Source organism: Metarhizium acridum (genome assembly GCF_019434415.1).
Source record: "Metarhizium acridum strain ARSEF 324 chromosome Unknown scaffold_272, whole genome shotgun sequence".
In the NCBI taxonomy this organism is placed as follows: domain Eukaryota; kingdom Fungi; phylum Ascomycota; class Sordariomycetes; order Hypocreales; family Clavicipitaceae; genus Metarhizium; species Metarhizium acridum.
The window spans coordinates 381992-405013 of NW_027094024.1; the positions used below are offsets into that span (position 1 = coordinate 381992).

A 23022-nucleotide genomic window follows, 5' to 3' on the forward strand; every position below is an offset into this window, starting at 1 on the left:
GGTCCCTGATATCCCACCAGGATTGAAAGTTGCCTCCTCCTATCATCCTGTTCTCTCATTCTCATCCCAATGACTTTAATTGCCATTTCTCAGGAACTATCAATATCTATTTGTGCTTGGTTTGTTCTTGCATTTATCTAAACTCCTTATAATTGCCAAGCGTATCCAATTGATGATCCGCATCGTCTCCCGTGCACCTCGACTCACACTCGCAATCCTGTGTGTAGATGCTCAGCGTTTGACGTGACTCGGGAGTCGGAATCACCATGGCTGGCGATAAGGCTAGCTCGAGCACGGCTCGCACACCCGCGAAGCCGGCACCCAAGCCAACTAGCTCTGCCTCTGCATCAGCAAAGCAGCGCTCCATCATGAGCTTCTTCCAGAAGTCGTCACCCGTCGCCAGATCCTCGCCTGCCGCTCGTGAAAAGGTCTCCCCCGATCCTCAACATTCTTCATGTCTGCAAGAGACCACCAAAGCCAACTCTCTGCCCAAGCCGAAGCCATCGACGAAGCTCTCTACGCCCGTCCCTAGCAGCGACGCCATCGAGCCGCCCAGTTCGCAGGAGAATGCTGGTTCTGTTTCCGCCACAAAGACTACCAGTCGCAACCTGCTGTCACCAACAACCATGACTCCACGCACGAGGTCTACAAACGATGTGACTCCGAAAGCAGTGCAAAGCGGCACTCCAACCCGAAAGGTGAGCATTTCGTGTTTTTCGCGGAGACGAGGCTGTCAACAGCCTCCCTTGAGACAGCTTGACTTGTCCGTTAACACCCCATCCTGGCACAGACGAAGAAGATTGTCAGTTATGCCGAATCGTCCGATGATGAAGAGCCCTTCAATTATTCAAGCAGGTCCCAAACTCGGCGTGGTCGAGCTCGTCGGACTGTTAAAGACGAAGATGAGTTTGACGAAGACGGTGTAGCGTCCCAAGAGGAGGAGGATGGTATGTTGGATAGGCCATGGCCAGCAATCCGTGTTTGATGCTGATGGATATCGTGCAGACATGGGAGATTTCATCGCCTCTGATGACTCCAACGACCTCCCGCGGACCAAGAAGCGAAAGCGCCCTGCAAAAGCTGCGACAGCACGAAAACGATCCAACGTCTCACCACCCGCAGACACCAGACAAGAATCTCCGATCCATGATGTAGATGACGAGCTAATGACTGACATTCCTACAACTTCGACCACTTCACAATGGAATTATGATCCCGAGTCTACTGAGAAGCGACCTGTCGTAACGCCTGCTGAGCGTGCTGCCGCCAAAGACCCCAAACGCAAGGAGAAAGCGCACACAAAAGAGCCCGAGGATCGCTACCCATGGCTAGCAAACATTCGGGACAAGGAGAAGCGTGCTCCTAGCGATCCAGAGTATGATCCCAGAACCATCTACATTCCGCCCATGGCCTGGAACAAGTTTTCGCCCTTTGAAAAGCAGTACTGGGAGATTAAACAGAACCTGTGGGATACAATTGTCTTCTTCAAAAAGGGCAAATTCTACGAGCTATATGAGAACGACGCTACTATTGGACACCAGGAATTCGACTTCAAGATGACTGACAGAGTCAATATGAGAATGGTCGGGGTTCCGGAAAGCTCTTTGGATCATTGGGTCAACCAATTTATTGCAAAGCAGTACAAGGTTGCGAGAGTCGATCAAATGGAGACTAACCTTGGGAAGGAGATGCGTGAGCGCCAAGATAGAAGCGGAAAGAAGGCTGACAAAGTCATTTCCCGCGAACTGTCATGCGTACTCACTGCCGGTACCCTCGTTGATGGCAGCATGCTCCAAGACGACATGGCTGCGTATTGTGTTGCAATCAAGGAGTCAGTGGTCGATGACTTGCCTGCATTTGGCATTGCCTTTGCAGACACTGCCACAGGGCGTTTCCAGCTATCAGGGTTTACTGACGATGTTGACCTCACAAAGTTTGAGACCTTTGTTGCGCAGATCGCCCCCCGTGAACTTTTGATTGAGAAGTCCCATCTCTCTACTAGAGCGTTGCGGATTCTCAAAAACAATACCAGCCCAACCACGATTTGGACACACTTGAAGCCTGGGTCCGAATTCTGGGACGCAGATACTTCCAGGCGAGAACTGAAGTGTGGCAACTACTTCACCACTCAAGAGGGTGAAGATGATGTTTGGCCAGAAGTTCTGCAGCAGTACAAGGACGATGACTTGGTCATGTCTGCCGTGGGAGCGTTGGTGTCATACCTAAAGTTCCTACAGTTGGAGCGACCACTTCTTTCTCAAGGAAACTTTGAGAAGTATAGCCCGATTCAAAAGAATGGAACCCTGGTTCTGGACGGACAGACTCTGGTGAACCTAGAGCTGTTTTCAAATACGTCGAATGGTAGTTCTGAGGGAACTTTATTCAGCCTACTTAACAAGTGCGTAACTCCCTTTGGAAAACGACTATTCCGCCAATGGGTAGCTCATCCTTTATGCGACATTCAACGGATCAATGAGCGGTTGGATGCAGTGGACATGTTGAATGCCGATCCCACGGTTCGCGAACAGTTTGCATCCCAGCTCGTTAAGATGCCAGATTTGGAGCGACTCATCTCCCGAATTCACGCTGGGGCTTGCAAACCGGAAGACTTCGTACGAGTGCTAGAAGGGTTCGAGCAAATAGAATTCACTATGGGCCTTCTCCAAGCATTCAAAGGAGGAAACGGCCTCGTTGACCGACTCATTTCATCCATGCCCAATCTCGAAGAGCCTTTGACGTACTGGAAGACAGCGTTTGATCGTCGAAAGGCCAGAGAAGACAAGATATTAATCCCCGCACGCGGTATTGAACCAGACTTTGACGACAGTTTGAACCAAATGGAAGAGATCAAGGACCAGCTGAATGATTTGCTGAGCGAGAAGAAGGGAGAACTGAAGTGCAGGACGCTAAAGTTTACCGATGTCGGCAAGGAGATCTATCAAATCGAAACCCCCAAGAGTGTAAAAGTTCCCTCTAGCTGGCGACAAATGTCCGCGACAAAGGACGTCAAACGATGGTACTTCCCACAGCTCACCCAGCTTGTCAGGGAGCTTCAAGAGGCTGAAGAGCTCCATTCCCAACTTGTCCGAGAAATCGCGTCGCGGTTGTTCCAAAAGTTTGACGTTGACTACAATACCTGGCTGCTTGCGATTAAGATTGTGGCGCAATTGGATTGTCTGGTCAGTTTGGCCAAGGCCTCGAATGCTCTGGGGCAGCCATCGTGCAGACCCCAATTCGTCGATGAGGAGCGCAGCTTTGTTGATTTCGAAGAGCTGCGGCATCCATGCATGATCAACGCTGTTGATGATTTTATCCCTAACGATGTTAAACTGGGTGGCGACCAAGCCAAAATCAACCTGTTGACTGGTGCTAATGCGGCCGGAAAGTCGACCGTACTGCGAATGGTAAGTTTCTTTTGTGCATGTGAATGGTTCTAAACTATATTATATGGCTGACAATTGTCCTGTAGTCCTGCGTGGCTGTGATCATGGCGCAGATTGGATGCTATGTTCCAGCGGTGTCTGCTCGCCTTACTCCTGTCGATCGTATCATGTCCCGTCTGGGAGCCAACGACAACATTTTCGCCGCACAGTCTACCTTTTTCGTAGAGCTTTCGGAAACCAAGAAGATTCTATCAGAAGCTACTCCACGCTCACTTGTGATTCTTGATGAACTTGGTAGAGGAACAAGTTCTTACGATGGTGTTGCCGTTGCCCAGGCCGTGCTGCATCATGTCGCAACTCACATTGGATGCGTGGGCTTCTTCGCCACTCACTATCATTCCTTGGCTACCGAGTTTGAGAATCACCCCGAAATTAGAGCAAGGCGAATGCAAATTCATGTAGACGATGCAGAACGAAAGGTAACATTTTTGTATAAGCTCGAGGATGGGGTTGCTGAGGGAAGTTTTGGTATGCACTGCGCGGCCATGTGTGGCATTTCCGATCGGGTCATTGAGAGAGCAGAGGTTGCTGCCAGGGATTGGGAGCACACCAGCCGTTTAAAGGAGAGCCTGGAGAAGGCAAAGACCGGCTGCTACATTCCGCTGGGAATTCTGAGCGATATTGGTAGTCTCTTGGGGGGAAAAGGGGATATCGGCGATAAAGGCGTTGATGTGCTTCTGAAAGCTGTCGAATGTCTGTGAATGGAGTCGCATTCACACGGGTCATGATTGGGACATGGGGAATTTCCCGGGCTTGGAGTTTGGCAAGGTTTTACGTGTGTTTTAAATAAATCTGGTCTTTTTCTAAAACTGGTACGGATCGAAGGATCTTGCGCTTCCCCCTAGAGTCTCCATATATATATAGACCCGGGCACCTATAATATAAAGAGTCAAGACCATCAAATGGCCTGTCCATACATGATGTAATGCTGGCCACGCGAAGGCTGTGTGAAATTGTCGTTTTGGGTGTAACTTTAGTAGCTAGTTTTGCAGCGGCCGGAAGCAGGTCCTCGATCTTGTCCTGAAAGTCAGAAAAGTAGTTGATGGCCTGTATCATCGTCCTTCCTTGGCTTGCTCCAAACCCGCTCCTGGTGAATGCAAATCTCCACAAACTTTCATGCCCAAGAATAGTCTGGCAGTCTGTAGTCTTCTCCCACCAATCATCCAAAGGACGTGGAGCAAAGTACGCACCAAGCTGTCCACTCCACGACCACGAAGAGACATGTCTCGAGAAGCTCACTCAGTAGCTTGGGCGTAATGGTGATGTGTTGTATCCCAGCGAGTTGCATTACTTCGTCAACCGACGTCAAAGACGCGGCCAGGAACCGCGTACGGCACGAGTGTTGTGTGCAATACGCCTGCGCTTGCCGGCAACACTCAAAGCCCTTGCTACCGTCGACACATCTAGGACGTTGTTAGACGGGGGCGGTGCACCATGTTACCGAGGGACGGAACGCAGACGCGACGTGCCCTTGCTCAAAATGGACCCTGAGCTCATTGACGTATGGCGCGATGTAGATGTAGCCCGCGGCGGCGGCGAGAGCAGCCTGTTACATGCAAAACATGGTCGTGGCAGGCGTTGCGATTCCTTCCGCCTCGAGGACGCGGCATGCCCGGAGGCCTTGCCACGTGGAAGGGATTTTTACGCATACTCTTTCCGGATCTGCATGGCCGAGGATTTTGAAAATACCGTCGATGCCTGGTCGTGTGGTGGGTGAGTGTGTCATGGTACTACGCTGGCCTGGAAAGATGCGTACGTTTTGCGTTTTCAACGGTGCAAGTAGTGGACTAGGCTGCTTTAGGGTTTGTCTATACGTGAATGAATCCTGCTACATGTCGTATGAGCCGGAGCTGCAGTTTAACCATCTGTAGGGGTCAACACAGGCTTCGGCCGTTGGATGGCGAGACTCGACCTACCACGATCTCGACTACAAATTCCTCAAAAGTAGCTGAGCCTTGAAGACTGCTCAACCGAGAATCCGCTATAGCTGCGTTGATGAGGTCCTTGTGAAACAGCGCACTGGTATCGGAGTTTACTTTGCTCAGCTCGAAATAGGCAATTGCCTGCCCGCGGGTGAAGTTGGGTCAGTGAGTCGGGCTGATTATTGTGATGCCGTGCTTGGATATACCTGGTTGGAAGTGCAGTCGGCGAATGGACCGAGCTTCTCAGTCGCTTTATTCAGTTAGGGGCTTGAGTAGAGCTCCCGTGTTGAATGATATGGGCGGGAATACCTTCTGCGTCCATGGTATCACCGTCGACTTGGCTGGCCCCCCGCAGGGAATCTAGTAGGGAAGACATTGAGGGGGGGCAAGGCTGAAGATGAATAGCTGAGCTCAAGGCTATAATTCTACAGGATAGTCGCTAGAGTCTCATGCTCAGAACTGTTGTCTTGTCTTGGGGTTGTGGTTGGAGTCGGGGCTCTGGACCGATGAGGGGGTGGTAGTATAGACTACGTAGAGAGCAACATTTGGTACCGTTTGATCATCCTTGAATCTATGGAACAAGGACTACTGGGTGAAATTCAAACATTTTAAACATTATTCACCCGGTTCACGGGCTTGCCCAGAAAGTGACAGTCATGCCATGGACTCACGATCTGGCCATCACATGACTCCACACGTGGCGCAACGGCCCATCAATGAAGCCTGTCAACCATGCGGAAAATATCCAACGTCTTGTCGCTTTACAAAAAAAGGCAGCATCCACGGATTCCCTCGCAGCGACGAGGTCAAGTGGTTTAAGCCTCGTGAGAGATCGCCATGCTCACATGAAGCAGGCGACTATGCGGCCACCACGAATCCTCAATCGCACACGCGAGGTTCGCAGCATCCTTACCCTGGGCAATCACCAACCCTCACGATGGCTTTCCTCATCGGGTAGCCTACGAGCTCCTCGGAGCGGTACCATCCCTTCAGCGGCTCCTCTAGCCACCGCAAGCTTCTTCCTGTCGAATCGAGCGGTCGATCGATCCAGTTGTCTCGACTCAATCATCTCAAGTCACCGGTTCCGACAAACCTCAGCGTCTACATGCACCTCGGCGCGCCACGCCAGAACCCAAACCACCGGCACCTTTACGGCCAACATCCAAGATTTACCCCAATTGAGCTCACGCCTACCTCCGCATCGTCGAAGACGAGCCCGAAAACAGGCGGGCGAGGCCGCAAGCGCTGCTGGGTCCTCAGTAGACGGCACTCTGCCTGCAAATGCATCCACCATCCTCACAAATGTTGCCGCGGCGCAACCAGCGCACTCTCTCAGCCGAACCCTCTCGACCTTCTTGTCGCTCTCGAAACCGCGGCTCACTGTCCTCGTGGTGCTCACAGCCATGGCCCCGTATGCGCTGTACCCTGTGCCCGAGATGCTCATGCCCACCATGACGGAAACGCCGAGCTTGAGCCCATTGACGCTGCTGTTCCTTACCACCGGCACGGCTCTCTGTTCAGCCAGCGCAAACGCCCTCAACATGCTCTACGAGCCGTCCACCGATGCCAAAATGTCGCGGACAAGAAACAGGCCGCTTGTTCGAAAACTAGTGTCGCCGCGCACTGCCGCGCTGTTTGCCATCCTCGCCGGTGCCACCGGTGTTGCCGCCCTGTATTTTGGCGTCAACCCCACCGTTTCCTTCTTGGGCCTCTCAAACATCGTCCTGTACGCGGGCATATACACGCCCTTAAAGGCCGTCACCGCGTTCAACACCTGGGTCGGCGCAGTTGTAGGAGGCATCCCGCCCCTGATGGGATGGGCGGCGGCCGCGGGCGAAGCAGCCACCAACGACGGCTCATGGCGTGAACTCCTCTTTGCCAGCGACGGTTCCTCCATCGGCGGCTGGCTGCTCGCCGGCCTCCTCTTCGCCTGGCAGTTCCCCCACTTCATGGCCCTCAGCTGGCCCATCCGCGACGAGTACAAGGCCGCCGGCCTCCGCATGCTCGCGTGGACCAACCCCGCGCGCAACTCCCGCGTCGCACTCCGCTACAGCATCGTCTTCGTCCCGCTGTGTCTGGGCCTCTGCGCCGCCGGCGTGACCGAGTGGTCCTTTGCAGCAACCAGTCTGCCCGTCAACGCCTGGCTCATCCACCAGGCCGTACAGTTCTGGCGCTTCGAGGGCCACAATGGGCAGCGCGCGCGGCCTCTTCTGGGCAAGCGTATGGCACCTGCCCGGCGTCATGATCCTGGCGCTCCTCCACAAAAAGGGCATGTGGAGCCGCGCCTGGAAGAGCGTCTTTGGCGACGAAGACGGCGAGTGGGAGGAAGAGGAGCTGGAAGAGATGGCTAGCATGACGGCAGCCAATGTTGCCGAGAAGGCGGGCAGCACCAGGACGTAAAAATCGCCCCTCGACTTTCCAGGAGTGTGTCCCATCCATGAAACACAACATCTCCTCATCTATCCTTTGTATTATATTCGGGACGTTAGAGTGGATGCATGGCGTAAGGGTTAAAAAGGATTCGTGTAGCTGTAGTTTTGGCATGCCCGGGGTGTGCTTTTGCCGACGGCGGGCATTTGTACTAGTAGACAGCATGAATGCATCAAGTGGCTTGATACGCGATGCGCACCTTCTTCTAAGCGCCAAGCTTCGAATTTGATAGCTTCTACGGATTTGCTGGAAACTTGAATCTAGCAGGCATTGATAGCTACGAGTCTTGCGGCCGCAGCTTCAAATTCAAGAGACCCTCTGCCACTGGTCCCCCGGGATCTTCCATGGGCTCCTACAGTCCTTTCAGAGGAAACAGAAGCCAGATGGCACATGCGATCAAGGGGATTCCGTCAATTCGGCAAAATTCGTCACTAGCTGTAGAGATTCCGCGGCCTTGGTTTTTCCTTTGCCCTCCAGTATCCAGCTGCCGCAATCGAAGGCTTTTCTAGATATCGAGGGTCAGTTGAAAGTTCGAAAAAGACCTCCACTATCACCGTGCCTTCTTTGGCATTTGTCAGTGACTGGGGTTGAGACGTTCTGGCTTGCAGACCATTCAATGGCGCAAGTCCGGGTCATTTGATAGGCCCTTGAGGCGTGAGGCTTTTGAAGGTGTCGCGATAACGCTCATTCGGATATACCCGTTGCGTGGCGTCTCGGGGTATGAGATTCATAGCTTACTTGCCTCGGGAAGTCGTAGTGCTAGCCTACTAGATTAAGTTCCTATTGCATAGAACTCTTCGTCCTTTATTACATAAAGAGCTTAACCTCGAGAATCAATTTAGAATATATTACATTTTACTTGGCATCAACTATTATAGTTTGCATTTTAATAAACCAGTAGGGTACAGTTGTAGCATAATACATCTGCGTATCAAAATCAACGGGTGGGAATTCAGGCCTGATAAACCATCCTCCCACAATGCCTCGATCACGAGGAACATTCACCTTGGCCCTTAGGCTCCTTTATTGTATCGCCCTGCTCCTCTCTGATCTGGTTTTCATCCGTTAGAAATATTCCAACTAAGTCAAAGGGTAAAAATTGTAGACGCCTAAACGAGAATTTACGCGGTTCAAATATTACATACTCATCTTCCAACATCATCAAACGTGTCAAGGTCATGGTACTGTCATTGGTTTTATGAGTACTTTGGCGTCTCCTTAAAGACCATGGTAGCGGGAGGCTGCTCCTGAAAGCGCGGCTCTCAATTATTACAGGTCTGCTCTTCTTTTCTTGACACGAATACTGACTCACAGCGCCTCTTTACAGGATTGAGGCACGACTTACAACTGTGTTGGTGTGACGCAGAACGGCAAAGTCGAGATTAACAATCAGGGAGGCCAAATCACTCCTTCCAAAGCAAGAGGTTATAGAAAGTGCGGCATTGCCCTTTTGCCCAGGCCAGTAGATTTTGTCACAATTATAAGTCATATCTACTACTAGTAAATTAGTTCTTAATAGGATCAATTTGGTTATTCAACCTAGGAATTAACCCCGTCAAGAATTTTACCTTGAACCAAGTTGTACCTCGAAAGAGATATTTTAATATTATAATTCTTGTATCTGTGGACGGGTATTATTCATGCCAATACGCAATTTTTGCGGCACAGTGCTCCCGACATCTTGCAACTCTAATATAACAATCTCAAACTCATTCTCCAGGGCTAATATGCAAAAACCAAGTCACTCTCTGCCGCTTTAGAATTTAGGGGCATTGAGGAACAGGCCCATGAGAACACCGCCAATAGTACCAGCAATGGGGATGGTCATGATCCAAGAGAAGAGTAAAAGTCCTACTCGCTGAAAGTTGACGGCCTTGAGGGTTCCGTTGCAGAGACCGACGCCGACGGTAGCACCAGTAATGCACATGGAAGTAGATACGGGAAGAGAGAATTGAGAGAAGACCAGGACAGTGATGGCAGCGCCCATCTCCATGGAGCTTCCACGGCTTGGAGAGTGGTAGGTGATCTTGTTGCCCATGACTATACCAAAACGTTAGCAACTGACTCTTCTATTCGTTTTAAAAATGGGGTTACATGGATGCTGTATAGACTAACCCTTCATGATGTTGTAACCGTATGTAATGAGGCCAACAGAAATAGTGGCAGAGAGCACAGCGAGCTGCCAGACGTCGACAGGAGCCTTGGCCTGGGCAGCATTGCCCGTTTTCCAGGCACCATAAATGACAGCCCAGGGACCGACAGAGTTGCCAATATCGTTGGCGCCGTGAGCAAAGGAAGCCGTGCAGGCAGTAAGAACCTGAACAAAAGAGTAGGTATGTTCAACCTCGTTGGGGTACTTCTCAGCGGCAGCGTAGACGCGCTTCATGCGCTCGCCGTCGGGGGTGCCCTCAATACCGGTCTGAGCGGCGTGGATATCATAGTGAAGACCGTACAGAAGACCAGAAACAACCATGGCAGGAATGCGCTTGGCAAGGATCTTGACGTTGTGCAACTCGTAGATCTGACCAGCGCCCATGGGGTTGTCGCGTAGGGTTCGCATGGCCCAGCCGAGGGGGCCACGCTTCTTCATCAGGCGAGCGTTGAATCGGGCCTCACCCTCGGCAACGAGCTCCTTGTAAGACTTTTGGGTGGCTTCGAGATTGGCAAGGCTCTTCTCGTTGGCCCCCTTGGTGGCGTCAGATGTAGACATGATGCCATGCTCCTTGCCAGGTCCATCCTCGGCCGTCAACTTGGGAGAGTGCGTAACAGACTCGTCAAGGTCGTCATCATCATGCTGGACAACGGCATAGTTCGGGACATTAGCGCGTTCGGCATCCTCAGGCGCAGGGCGCTTAAAGAGCAGAGGACCATAAATGAAATGCCACCACTGAATATTTGGGTCCTTCTTGATGACCTTGGCATGGACAAAGGGTACGAAAAAGATGGCGGCGAGAATAGCCACGCCACCACCAGTGCCCATAGTTACCGCAGCAATATACCAGGCGGGTTTCTTGCCAAGTCCCAAATTAGGTGAGCCCTTGTAAACAATAGATAGGGTGCAGATGGTGGCGGCAATAAGGAAGAAGAAAGGAGAGGTGTAAACAGCCCAGGGGACGGGGTTTTTGCGCATATGGACAACCAACTTGACGAGCATGAAGATTGTAGCAGCAAAACCGCCAGAGATAACCGGGGCCATACCTAGACCAGCAAAGATGGCGCCGAGACCTTTTCCGTCGTTCCAACCCCATTGAACCTTGGAGGCACCAACAGTAGCAACACCAACACCAGCAACGGCGGAGATTAAGGAGTAGGTGGAGGAGACGTGAGCAGAGTGACGCGTGCACCACATGACCCAAGACGAAGCGGCGGCAAGAGCGCAAGTAAAGGCAAGCATCTGAACACCAGCATTATTCTGGAAGGCGGAGTTAGGAATAATGCCGTTCTTGATTGTTTCAGCAGTACGGGCGCCGACGGTGATGGCGCCAAGCATTTCGAAGACGGTACCAAAGATCATGGCCTGTCTATAGGAGATGGATCTAGAGGAAACACTGGTGGCCCAAGAGTTGGCCACATCATCTGCCAAGAGATATGGTTAGCTGGACGGGATCCCTACAGATGAAGAAGCCATCGCCAAGACGGCAAGAGAGTAGCGTGTATCTGCTGTTGGTCTGGGCGGGCTTGGCTTTTCTTTTTGTTTCACGGAGTACTCACTTGCACCATTGTTGAAGGCATCGAGTAGGGCAAAGAAGGTGCCAATGGCAAAGACGTAGTCGTACTGGTGAAGAGTCATCTTGGAGAGACGCCAGGAGAATCCTCTCGCGCCGTCCTGGATAATTCAACGAAATTGGATCTGTGCAGACTCAAAGGCTTCCAAGACAGACCAGCACGGGCATACTGGCCTTTTATGCCATCCGACTGACCACATTGAATGAGAAAAATCGGCAGGGTTCTCCGTCGTGGCGGCCAGGCTGACCATGCTTTTATGTCATTTCGTCTCCAGCTGGCGCACCCCGGCTTGCTGGCCGAAGCGTGAATGCGGACTGAACAACACCCAAACACCACAGGGCATACGATTAGGACCAGCCAACATTCATTCAGGCATGACAGTCCCCTCCTGTTAAGGTTGTTGTGTGGCGTGTAAGCTTATCAATAACAGTGACAGGGGTTGAACATTGATGCAGGGTGGCACCCCAAACAGAAACCATTGTTGTACATAACTTCCTATCAGATTCCCCAGACCTTACACGTGCGAGGAAGCCAACTTCACAGCGGAATCTTCCCCTGTTAGGTAGGTCGAGTATACAGGGGGCGAGACGCCACACGGGCCATTCCACGTCCAATAGCTGCACGCTTCCGGTGATCTAGCCAGAGGAGGAGACCGAACAGTGGGGGCCACCCTCGTGGGGAGCAAGACAGCCATCGACGAAAAAGTGCAGGGAAAGGTGGTCAAGTTGGTACACGTGCGAACCTGCCCAAAGCGGGTCTAGACTGATATGTTGCAGTTTTGACGTGATGTTTCGGCCAGCTCCTTCAAGTGGCCATGATACTTGGACAGAATGGCTCACGCACAGATAACAGAAAACGGAACTTGGTGCCTGCGCCAAGACCACTCGAGGCCAAGTCTCGGCTGAGAGCAGATGTGTCTCGGTGTTGCATCGTACAAAAGGACCGTTGAGCACACAAATGTGGCTTCAGATCTGATGTGTTGGCGTTACGAGAAGAAAGACTGATTCAAGTCAGCAAGCAATAGAATGACATCTGGTTTGTGATGCTTGCGCTCATCGCAGAAACCCAATATAACCGATCACAGTAGGGCGTTGAAAGGTTCATTTGTGGATTAGTGGATGCAGGGCAAGCGGTCCAGGTAATCAGACTATTGACAAGTGGCAAGGGTGACATCCTGTTGAAGGGTTCAGTTTATTCATGGTAATGGGATTCTCCTAGTGGTTGACGAACATAAAAGAATAAAAGGAAGTATTGTAGAAGGTTAGTGTCGAAATGTCCAACCACGGCTTTCCACGTGGGGTAGTTGTGTCGCTGGGGATCACCGCGAGTTTGCCCGGGGAGGGCAGGGTGCAACCACGTTGTCTAGCTTGAATTTCAACTGGAACAAAACTGGAGCAGGATTGTCAGAAGATGGGCCGAAAGCCGGGGTAGAGGTTGAGAAGGTAAACTAACATTAATTTCAAGCATGACTCTTTTCTCCTCCACAGCTCCATCAAGAAAATATTTGGAAACGAGGGTCCTAGCAATGCAAGATCGGTTCCCATCGAGCCTCACACATGGAGGAGTGGGAAAACGTGCCTTCAGCTTCAGGCAAAAAAAAAAAAAGGTACAGACGGCTATGCATGTCCCAGAGAAGGAGGTTCCCATGCAGCAGGTGTTGAGGTATGAACGAGAAGCTTTCGACGAGTGGCGAGTCGATTTAATGAAATGAAAAAGATGATTCTTTTTTTCGGACGAGATCATCTTTGAATGCAAATTGCAAGATGTAGATACATTGTGACGGCGGATATGGCTGGCGAATATGAGCCTTGCAACAGAGAGGATAGAGAGAAAGGGGAGGCGACAGACGAGGCAGATACGACCAGCACGCACTCTGTGCATCCCCGACGCGCGTTGCTCCTTCCGCGGTGGCGTCAGTTTCAAGAGAAAAGGCAAATGGGCCTATATCTACACCGAAATTGCCACGACGTTGGCAATCTACATCTGCCAAGTCGGAATTTCGGATCCCAGACGGCCTAATCTCTTGATTTCTCTCCCTTCCACAGCCTTGCAGTGCTTGACAACTTGGCGATGCTGATGGCCTAAATATAGCACCTGCCTCCAATGCGACTCTGGTGCTCTGTGCAGATTGGAGCCTGGCAGTTTGGCAGCTGTGGGGCTCGTCACTGTTTGTACTCGGTAACCCGCCAACTGCGCCAGCTGTCCATCAACGTGACGCTAGTCTCTCCTAGTGTCCTTGGCGGATGTTTAATAAACGCGCGCTTGCATCTGGCCAATCCTGTGCCCGCATTCTGCAAACACTCGCCACTTCTCCTTCACGCTCAACTATCCAACATGCACATCCCGCAGCCGACATTACTACACGGCTACATCAAAGACGCCGTATGTTCCTTTCCATAGAGAACAGAGCCAACATCGACTGGCCCCCACTGGAGCTGCTCATCTCTCTTCCTAGTCGCCGAGTTCGTCGCCTGGCTTTCTTCACCAACGTGTTGGCCCATCGTCGACAGCTTTAAGCGCCTTTTACATACGAGCTATGACATAAGCCTCTATCATGAACCTTGTTTCTTCATCCCCTTTCTTTCCATCTATGTAATTTACAGCGATCAGCTAAGCTCGCCTTGGCCGAGGTATGCAGCCTTCCCTAGAAGGGGCGTCGAAATGATGCAATGGCCGCTCCTCCAATTTCCAGGCGCCCAGCTCGCGATGCTATTTTGGAGAACCTTTGTTAGGTGCTCTCTGCACTCGAAGAAGAAAAGAAAATTGCCGACTTTGGCTGATCTGGTGTCCCCAGCCCACCTGGAAACCGACTATCATGGTGTATTCTTCACCATGTTCTTCGGTAGCCGCCTTTATATTCCCACCGCCCAGGGGAATACATTGCCTTGTCCTGCGTGCCATCTACTCTGGCCGCGTGTCGAAGTTCCTCCACGACATGCCAGGCGTCCCCCATCTTTCTCGAACAGTTCAAGAGCCACAGTTCCTGGCCTGGGGTCCTAAACGCCACCTCCTCGATTCCGTAGCCGCCAGCCCGCCTCGAAACTTCCCTTTCGGCCAATACTATCGACCCATTTCTGAAAAAGTCGACTCTTTAGACACAGAAAACTCGTTTCACTTCCATTTCCGTCTTGTGGGTTTTGTTTCATCTCTAGAGCCGCTCATGGTGGCATTGGCCTTTATCTTTTCCCCGGCAGGGTCATAAGGCTTGTTGTCGTCTCAAGATCTTAAAGCTGCTTCATGTCCCGTCGTTGAGGCCAGGCCAATTTGTTTCGTTTCTTCATCCAAGTTCATCAGCCTTCTTTGCACAGCTCTCTTGTCTCCCTTGGCATTTTTATTTCTCTTTTTGCTTGATTTGGTCTCCATCCCTCCACCCTTCGACCCTCTTTCGCTCGACAGCAGGTCTTCATTGGGCTCTCTCTTCCGGCAAGTCTCTCGCTCATCAACCATTTCGGCTCACTTCTCTTCACGCCCTTTTTTATAGAGAGCTGTGTCCTGTGCTGCAGGGAAGCACATGTGCAACTATACAACTTCCTCACTGCCTTGCCTTAATCGATAGTGTCAACATCGAATCGACTGTTGACCATCACTCACAGAGCTGGCCTCTTTGGACTACCTGGCAGCCCGTCTTGAATTGAATTGACACGCTCTTTTCCCTTTTTTGGTTCATCTCCATACACTATTCAAATCCTTAGACAGACGTCATAATGCCTAAACATCATCGAAATGCAAGTGGATCTCACCACTATGCAAATCAACTCTCGGCCGCCATGGTCACCACTCCCATGTACGCACAGCAGCCCCCGCGCGTTCAAGTCCCCGCCAACTATTACACCATTCCGCCCGGTCCAGACTCAACCCCGATGCAGATGCCAGCGTCTCAGCAAGAGGCCTACGACGCCTACACGGCTGAAGCAAGTGCCCTTCCAACAACCCAGCACCGAGCCTCGTCTGGAGCTTGGAGCGCGATTGACGACAACAGACTCGTCCAAGCCAGGGCACAAGGTCTGAACTGGGGGCAAATCAAGGACGCACATTTCCCTACCAAGAGTGCCAATGCATGTCGCAAGCGCCATGAGCGTCTAATGGAGCGCAAAGGCGCAGATGACTGGGATACGCGAAAGTTCCAGCAGCTGGCGAAAGAATACATGGGCATGCGAAAGGAGATCTGGAGCGGGCTAGCTGCTCGAACGGGTGAAAAATGGAACGTGGTCGAATCCAAGGTAAGGCCCCAACATTTGCTTAAATCCCATGGTGTAAATATATTACACACATGTATCCACCACATGCTCGGAGCGGGAATCCGTCCCTCCGTTGACCACGATACCCTTAACTTGCGCGCTAACTTATGTCCCTCCTCTCTACTTTTCTCGCCATGTAGTGCATGTCCAATGGCTTGAAGAATCTACAAGCCGCTGCCCGGCAGGCTTCGCGCCGCGAACGCCTTGAGACTGGCTCTCACATCACAGGGTATGACGACGACAGCGGCATTTCCGGCATCGGCCTGACTCCTGTTGATGAACTAGACGCATCCTACAGCAGTCCTGAGACGAGCTCCTCGATCGGCGCGACACACTCCTTCTCCTCCAACTCGGCGACCGCCTACCACCTCCAGGGCCACGGGGCGACGCACACGCATCTACACCCCGTCAGCGGCGGAGGCGACCAGAGCTCCTATGGCCTCGGCGCATACGGCGCCTCCTACGGCGGCCACCAGGAGTACTCGTCCAGCGCGGGCTCTTCGGCGAGCATGGGGCACAGGTACGCCTCCAGAGGAAGCAGTCCTTACATGGACACGCAACGACTATCCACCGCCGACATGGGCATCGACAGCTTGATCAACCGGTCCGCCGGTCGGTAGAGCACAGCCGCAGCCACCTTCTCACTCTCTTCACTTCAGTTCACCATGGGCACACTGCTAGCCATGCCTGCCGCTTTCGTGCAACGTGCTAGCGTATCTTTCACCTGTGTCTTTTTCTTTCTTTCCTTATAATTTGTTTAACTCTCCTTTAAAAACATGCTATTTTCATCGATTTCAACTTTCCTTCGCCCATTACGGGGTAGAATACGACGACGAACGACCAAAGGAGGCGTTATTGGATATATTGTGCTCACTCATGGAGCTCTCTGCTGTGGTGGGGGGGTTATGAATGACGAGCGTCTTACGTTTCCATTGTTTGTAGAGTAGCGCAATCTTGCAATCTGAGTCCCCGTGCAGTGGTGGCAAAGAAGTGGTTTACTTTAGTTCGCTGTGTATGTTGAGGGGGGGACAAGTCTTGGTCAGTGTATACTTAACGATAGATTTCGGTCTTTTCTTTGTTTCAGGATTTCCTTGCCGCAAAGGCTGCCTGTAAATTGATTGATTTGCCGTTCTCACGTTGAGGCCTGTGCGTATGGCTCTGGAGGAATTCATCTGGCACACAGACAACACCGAAATCGTCCGATGGCCTTTGTCCACAAAGATACGTACTAGCTTCGAAATCTAAGCTAACTGTCGAAATTTCAGGGACTTGTAGACTGGTTTCAGGGTAGCTCTTTTAGGGCCGCGGCTTGTGATAATATGGCGAAGCTGCTTGACCACTCCATAAAACAAGCAAAGGGGAAGGCTCTATGTTGGCACTTTCACTTTGTTGCGCGCATGGCTACGTTGATATACACAGAGAGCGAATCGATCAACACATTTATATAAGCCTGTGGCAGAATACATTTGCCCACCAAGAAGTATACACCATTATACAGTGATGTATTATAGTATAGAGCACGATAGGCAGGTATCCCATATGGTTAAATACCTTTTGCCTCCCACTGTAGTTCGTAGTTTCCAACTAAAGCCTGTAGACACCGCCGACGCCCGGCGCTAGAGGTCGTATCCCACAAGGGTACCCAGCAAATCGGTCGAGATTCTCCAGCAGGATCGTTCTCGCGTCACAGAAGACAAATGGGTTCAAGTATATCGAGATGCCTGTCGATCTTTTGCTCTCACGCCTATGAGAGTGGAGACGGAGCATTAGCAGAAACGATCGTGGAAATGGAGGAGCGGCATCACTCGAAGAGGCATACCATGTAAAGCATTGTTGCATGCACCAAGGTGCAAGGTATGGCAACGGGCCTTGCCCCAAAAAATGGAGGTTTGTGTGGGAGCGGACTCGGCAAAAAAGGTGAACGCCCGAGGGGACAGGACCTGAAGCTTTAACCTCATTTTGTCTGGTTCATCTTCTCCGCTTGGTGTCCTCGGCCCTGCCCATTGGGTTTACGTTCCCGGCTTTGCCTGCCGGGCTGGTGTTCTCTGTATTGCCCGCTGGGTTGGTGTCCCCAGCGTGTCCCCCGCCCTGCTCAACAAGAGGCCGTTGTGAACGTGGGTTGGCATCCACGGGTGTTGTTTTGACGTGATGGTCTGCCTGTTCAACACGGGGTAGACGCATGGAAAGAGGCAAGTGCGTTTTCAAATCACACGGCCGATTTCGCCAAATCGGCGATTACTGAGAGGCATCTGACAATAGTAGTAAGCCATGAAGCTTATAAGACATAATTTGCTTACTTTGTGTTGGTGGTGTGGTGTGGTGTTGGTGTTGGTGATGTCGGTGTTAGTGGTGATGATGGCGTTGGTGGCGGTGATGATTAAAGAAGAAAGGATGGAAGGGAAAAAAGAGAAGGAGAGAGAAGAAGAAAAAGACGGCATAGGAGCGAGGGTAGCCTTTTTCCCTGCCAGTTGGCTATATTTTACACGTCGCAGCGGCGGCAAGTGCAGTCTGATAAGAGAGGGTCACTTCTTTGAGAAGACGAGCGCTCCCAATACTAGTCTCTCGAGTAAGCACTTTGTGCTTTCAGGAATGACGGGATTCAGCCCACACCATGGCATCAAGTGGGCGGCATTATGTGATGGATATTCATGTAATTGGTCTGCACCTTTGTAAGTGCGACTCCCACTCAGAACCTGACCTGTTGGGGGCGCAATCACATTGGGGCTGCTTGTTGTGGACCGGAAGCTTATTCCAACTACATGCCATGTATCTCCATCAATAGACATAGCATAAGAATGAAGTATATTTCATAATCTCAACGTTTGCGAGCATCGGGACGGGGTTCTCGTGTGTGCAGCGGGATGAACTATTGACCTAGATCTCACGGTTTACTAATCGCTCCAAAAGACAGTCACAGAATCCTGTTGTAGCGAGTGTTCCTGTATATTCAGGTCGGCTTGAAACCCTGTATACTAGGGATAGTCAAGTTATATGCAACGCCCGGATGCGGAGAAGACGGGCTCTATGCGAGGGGCCGAGGAGGACAAATTTGGGTCTCGGATTGGGGAAATTATGTGGTAAAGACATCGGTCTTTTAAAAGAAGCAGAATAAATACAATGTTCGGATTTCTCATTCTTAACCGAGAACGGATGATGGACTAGGCAGTCAAGTATCCTCTGCTTGCATTTGCAATCCTTCACAGGGTGGTTGCGTTTGACACTTGGGTGCTTTTGCCTCGCGGCAATTGTCCAGATGTCGGGCAACTTTGGCACTTCGACTGACGAGTCCACTGGACTAACAGAAGAGGATTTCCATGCGGTCATGGCACCCAGTTCCTTGCGAGTGAATTGTGACAGGCTCGGTCGCGACTTCCTCTATCGGGTTTCTATCGCTTCGTTTTCGGGATTGTCCTCCTCTTCGGCGTCTGCAATCTCCACAACCTGCCTTGTTCCTGCCGTATTCGAGAGATGGCTCTTGCATTGCCCGCAGTAGTCGCCACAATCGCGGTATACAATCGAACACGAAACCAGCGGGTCAATGGACGAAATACCGGAGTCTATTTACGCCAACGCCGTGCAAGCGCTTGCATGCAAGGTCCTTAGAAACGCCTGCTTACAAGTGTGCTTGTCATTTCCAAAATGGCGGTGAGGATGAGGCCTGCAACCTCTTCCCACGCCCCGCTGGACTGCGGGAGCGATGGCATTTACGGTGGGGTCCGGGATGGTGTTACGAACTTACGACCCAAGAGTTTCGTACAATGAGAGCCACCGCATACGTGTGCTGATCTTCTTATATTTCAAACGCAACGTCAATGGGGGTATCGTGAGTATTTGACCCAAGTTACAGACTTTTGCAGCGGCCAGTACCGCGGGGTCAACCAGATGCGGAACATGGCTATAGGGTCGGCATGCAGGCCACTATATACAGTATGGAAACGTGTGTAGATCGACGGCATGTCGAAAATCTTGGAACTGGACGTAGCGGGGAACAAGGAAAAGATAAAAGGAAAGGGCCTTGTGACACCAGAATGCAGATTACTGACTGGGCTGATGCAGCATTCATGTTGGCCGACCCTACTTTTACGACAATTTTTCACAGGATGCAAAAACGAACGATTTGTAATTGTTTCAAATTCCATTGTAACTAGTCGTAACCAAATTCAATGCCGCTAATGCAATTTTTGAATGCATTCGTCATGGACATGCCGGATCTCCTGATGTATTTCACAAACGAGACGAAGGATTTGACTTGGCTCCGCCGCAGCAATCCACCGATGACGAAAAGGCATTTCGGGAAGCTGTGTCGCTCTTGATTTGTGACGGCTGTACCCACAAAGCTGGATTCTTCTGGAAGAAATTGCTGGCACGGATCATGATGCCGACCGGTTCGGCAGGCATAATGGGGAAGTCCTCGCAGCGAGGGAAGTGAGTGAGTCCGAACTGCATGTAGCACACAATATCCGTGTTTTCGATCGGCTCATCTCGATTTGACCAGTCGAGGACCGTCTGGTTGTACGGGTGGTTCTCCTCGCCCGTAGACTGGCAGACGTAGTCGCCTGCAGGGAAGAGCTCGTAGTCCCTGTAGGGCACAACCCAGAGACTCTTGCGCGCAAAGGCGGCGCGTTTGTAGACCACACTGCCGGGCTTGGCAAGCAGCGGAGGGCAATTGTTGTTGATTATCTTGTAGCCAATAGGCTTCTTGCAAGACTCGTTGATCTTATTGGGGTTAATGATGTCCCAGGCACGCTGAGTTTCGTGACAGTAGTTCACGGCAGCCTCCTTGGCAGTTCGCAGTAACGTCTTTTTGCAGTAGAAGCCGTTGCCGTATGGGTTCTCGGGAGATCCAACTGGAGCATCGGAGGAGACAGCATCGCTCTGGAGAATAGAGTTGTTGGGTCCGTCGATTTCGGGGTCGACGCGCAGAGAGAAGATATGCTGGTGATTGTGCGCGTTGATGCCGGGCGCAACTTCTGTGCCGTAGGGAGCAGCAGTCTCAGAGCTGTGCATGCAATACGTGTTGAGCATACCAGTGAGCTTGATTTCCAGCTTGTACGTGCCGTCAAGCGTAAAGGTGTGATAGAAACCGTACTCGTAGTTGGCAGCCGTGATGATTTGTGAAATGATTAGCTGGCGATCGCGAGCCGAGATGACATTTCCATCGCGGAAATCGGTATGTTTGTAAAGCAAGCCTGAGTCAACTTCATGTATGCAAATGGCATTAGGTATGATACAAGGCTGTCCCTTGGAGGTAGAAACAACACCGTCGAGATAGTGGATAGCACCCTTGCAGTCACATCCAAGTTTCAGAGAGTTCGTCATCAAACCGGAGCCATATTCACCAACATCGAAAGCATGCTTCTTATGGTGAGGGGGGTCGGGGTTGCCGTACGGGACAACCATTTCAACAACACTAATACGATTGAAAAGAGTTCGCTCGCGGTTCTCATAGGGGTCGTGAATCCTAACGTCGGACAAGACAATCCCCTCTCTATAATTGAAGCCAATATGCATCTTGTAGTTGGCCCAATGGATCTCATTACCCTTCATCTGGAAAGAAACACCTTCAGGTTGAGTGATGTCAATAGGTTTGAGCTTATGAGGTTCATAGCCATCGCTGATAAACTCGGGAAGATAGTTGTGTTGTTCGAGCGGCACTTTTGTGCGTTCACCGTTGACGCGGCGAACATCGACGCTCAAGACCTCTTCCGTCTCGGTGTCTGCAACAACAGTAAAGTCGAGCGGGTGAGCATACTGGTTGTCGTTCTCGGAGGCTCTGTAATAAGGAAGACCCTGCTGGAGACGCCGTTCAAAGCCCCATCGATGATCAACACCAATGGCCCAGGCGTCAAGATAGACCTTGGACATATCGGTGATGCCAATCTCACGGCACACCTCGATGACTCGGGGGTCGGCGCGAGCGATGCGTTCCATAACATCGAGATCTTCCAGAGTCAATGTCGGGGCCACATCATGCACAGGCTTCCAATCTTCGACTTGTGACTTTGTCAAGTTGACAACCACCTCGGCAACGTTGGGGGTACCCCGTTCAAGGACGATAGAAAAAGCACGTCTCTCTGGGCGAGGACCCGTTCTCGATCGGAATGCAGCATACTCATTCTTTTTGGGCTCGCGAAGAGTAATGCAGTTGAACTTGATTTGTTTGGGGCTAGCAAAGTCACGAATGATCTTGGCAGTTGCGGAGATTTCGTACACCGAAAGCTGGTCTATGTTGTTTAGCAAAATTGTCAAGTTAGCGATAGATTCCGGGTTTGTGACCGACAAACTGGATTTGCTTTCTATTTACCTAGAGGATGAACTTGTGATCGAAGTCCGGTTGTGGCCTGTGGTGCCTTGTCATCTAGCTCTGGAAAGATAACACAACCTGGTATTGAGGTTGTATCCAACCCTGGCTGTTGCATATCGGGGGCAGCCATGATGTGCTGTCGGAATTTTGTATGTGTATGATCTGTCGTGTTGTATTGTTCTCGAAGGTCTATGGAAGGATGTGTTTGACAACCTGAATTCCGGCCACTATTTAGCCTCATCCGTCAAAAGGATGCAAGAATATATACTCGAGCAAAAGGTTCAGAAGTCAAACTCTATGATGTGAAACAACTATAGAAACTTGAAGAAAATACGCGAACCGCTGGCCCGCGGCCACCGTCAATATCAGCCCACCCTGGTGGCGGTAAATGGCACAACCCGCAACTCCTGGTGGATTTCGGTGCCGATGGGAACGATTGATTGTGTAGCTGTTGGTAGCCAGAATCAGAGAGAGAGCCTGGGCTGGTGGTTCGGGTCTCCACTGACCGAAGGCGTCCGAACCCAAAACACGCCGCTAAAATCTATTATGGACTCCGTTTCTAGTCACTGGTAGACAAACTGCATGTCTCCTTGCGGCATTCCTTTGAGATTGAAGCAGGACGCCCTGGCAACGACAACGACGAGGCTAATTGGGCCTTGGGCACCTTGCGGAGGACTGAGCCTCAACAAGGATGTAATTGTACAGAACACTACAAAGGTTGGTCAAGTGATCTCTCCATGTCGATCACATCCCAACAATCATTGCAGCATGAAAATTCGTCTTGGCAGATTCCGGGTCGGCGGGTTGCTCTCCACATATCTCCCCTTTGTTGTAACGGTGACGAAAATGCTCAGGGTACTACAAGCACCGCGATAATCACCCATTGCTGTCAGCTCAGCGGTATACCTGGACCGCTTGGCTGACTTGAGGCAGTGGTCATGATAGCGCTTGGATTACGC

General features: G+C 51.3%; 7 protein-coding genes across 8 annotated transcripts; 4 read left to right on the top strand and 3 right to left on the bottom strand.

Moving 5' to 3' along the window:
* Positions 1-120: 120 nt before the first annotated feature.
* On the top strand, positions 121-4729 carry MSH6_1 (DNA mismatch repair protein msh6). Its single transcript, XM_007810504.2, has 4 exons — positions 121-698; positions 791-947; positions 1006-3404; positions 3470-4729. Exons 1-4 carry the CDS (start codon positions 267-269, stop codon positions 4142-4144), a joined length of 3663 nt encoding a protein of 1220 aa, XP_007808695.2. The 5' UTR covers positions 121-266; the 3' UTR covers positions 4145-4729.
* Positions 4730-5013: 284 nt separating this feature from the next.
* J3458_012902 (uncharacterized protein) lies at positions 5014-5920 on the bottom strand. The gene is made up of 4 exons (XM_066120186.1): positions 5675-5920; positions 5572-5615; positions 5360-5506; positions 5014-5308 (listed from the first exon to the last, which is right to left on the bottom strand). The coding sequence occupies exons 1-4, from the start codon at positions 5739-5741 to the stop codon at positions 5252-5254; spliced, it is 315 nt and encodes a 104-aa protein (XP_065974821.1). The 5' UTR covers positions 5742-5920; the 3' UTR covers positions 5014-5251.
* A 290-nt stretch (positions 5921-6210) lies between these two features.
* COX10 (Protoheme IX farnesyltransferase, mitochondrial) lies at positions 6211-7765 on the top strand (the record flags this gene model as incomplete). The annotated part of the gene is made up of 2 exons (XM_066120187.1): positions 6211-7469; positions 7522-7765. 2 exons carry the CDS (start codon positions 6211-6213, stop codon positions 7763-7765), a joined length of 1503 nt encoding a protein of 500 aa, XP_065974822.1.
* A 1579-nt stretch (positions 7766-9344) lies between these two features.
* Positions 9345-13393, bottom strand: J3458_012904 (uncharacterized protein). Its single transcript, XM_066120188.1, has 4 exons — positions 12974-13393; positions 11507-12910; positions 9911-11371; positions 9345-9835 (listed from the first exon to the last, which is right to left on the bottom strand). Exons 2-4 carry the CDS (start codon positions 11583-11585, stop codon positions 9552-9554), a joined length of 1824 nt encoding a protein of 607 aa, XP_065974823.1. The 5' UTR covers positions 11586-12910; positions 12974-13393; the 3' UTR covers positions 9345-9551.
* Positions 13394-14336: 943 nt separating this feature from the next.
* On the top strand, positions 14337-14723 carry J3458_012905 (uncharacterized protein; the record flags this gene model as incomplete). Its single annotated transcript, XM_066120189.1, has 1 exon — positions 14337-14723. One exon carries the CDS (start codon positions 14337-14339, stop codon positions 14721-14723), a length of 387 nt encoding a protein of 128 aa, XP_065974824.1.
* Positions 14724-15225: 502 nt separating this feature from the next.
* Positions 15226-16379, top strand: J3458_012906 (uncharacterized protein; the record flags this gene model as incomplete). Its single annotated transcript, XM_007810501.2, has 2 exons — positions 15226-15741; positions 15900-16379. 2 exons carry the CDS (start codon positions 15226-15228, stop codon positions 16377-16379), a joined length of 996 nt encoding a protein of 331 aa, XP_007808692.2.
* A 1696-nt stretch (positions 16380-18075) lies between these two features.
* J3458_012907 (uncharacterized protein) lies at positions 18076-22324 on the bottom strand. Of its 2 annotated transcripts, XM_007810500.2 has the most exons (2): positions 22064-22324; positions 18076-21983 (listed from the first exon to the last, which is right to left on the bottom strand). In XM_007810500.2, the coding sequence occupies exons 1-2, from the start codon at positions 22302-22304 to the stop codon at positions 19984-19986; spliced, it is 2241 nt and encodes a 746-aa protein (XP_007808691.2). In that variant the 5' UTR covers positions 22305-22324; the 3' UTR covers positions 18076-19983. The 2 variants fall into 2 exon arrangements, with proteins under 2 accessions (XP_007808691.2, XP_065974825.1); XM_066120190.1 differs by having other exon boundaries at positions 19884-22081.
* Positions 22325-23022: the final 698 nt, after the last annotated feature.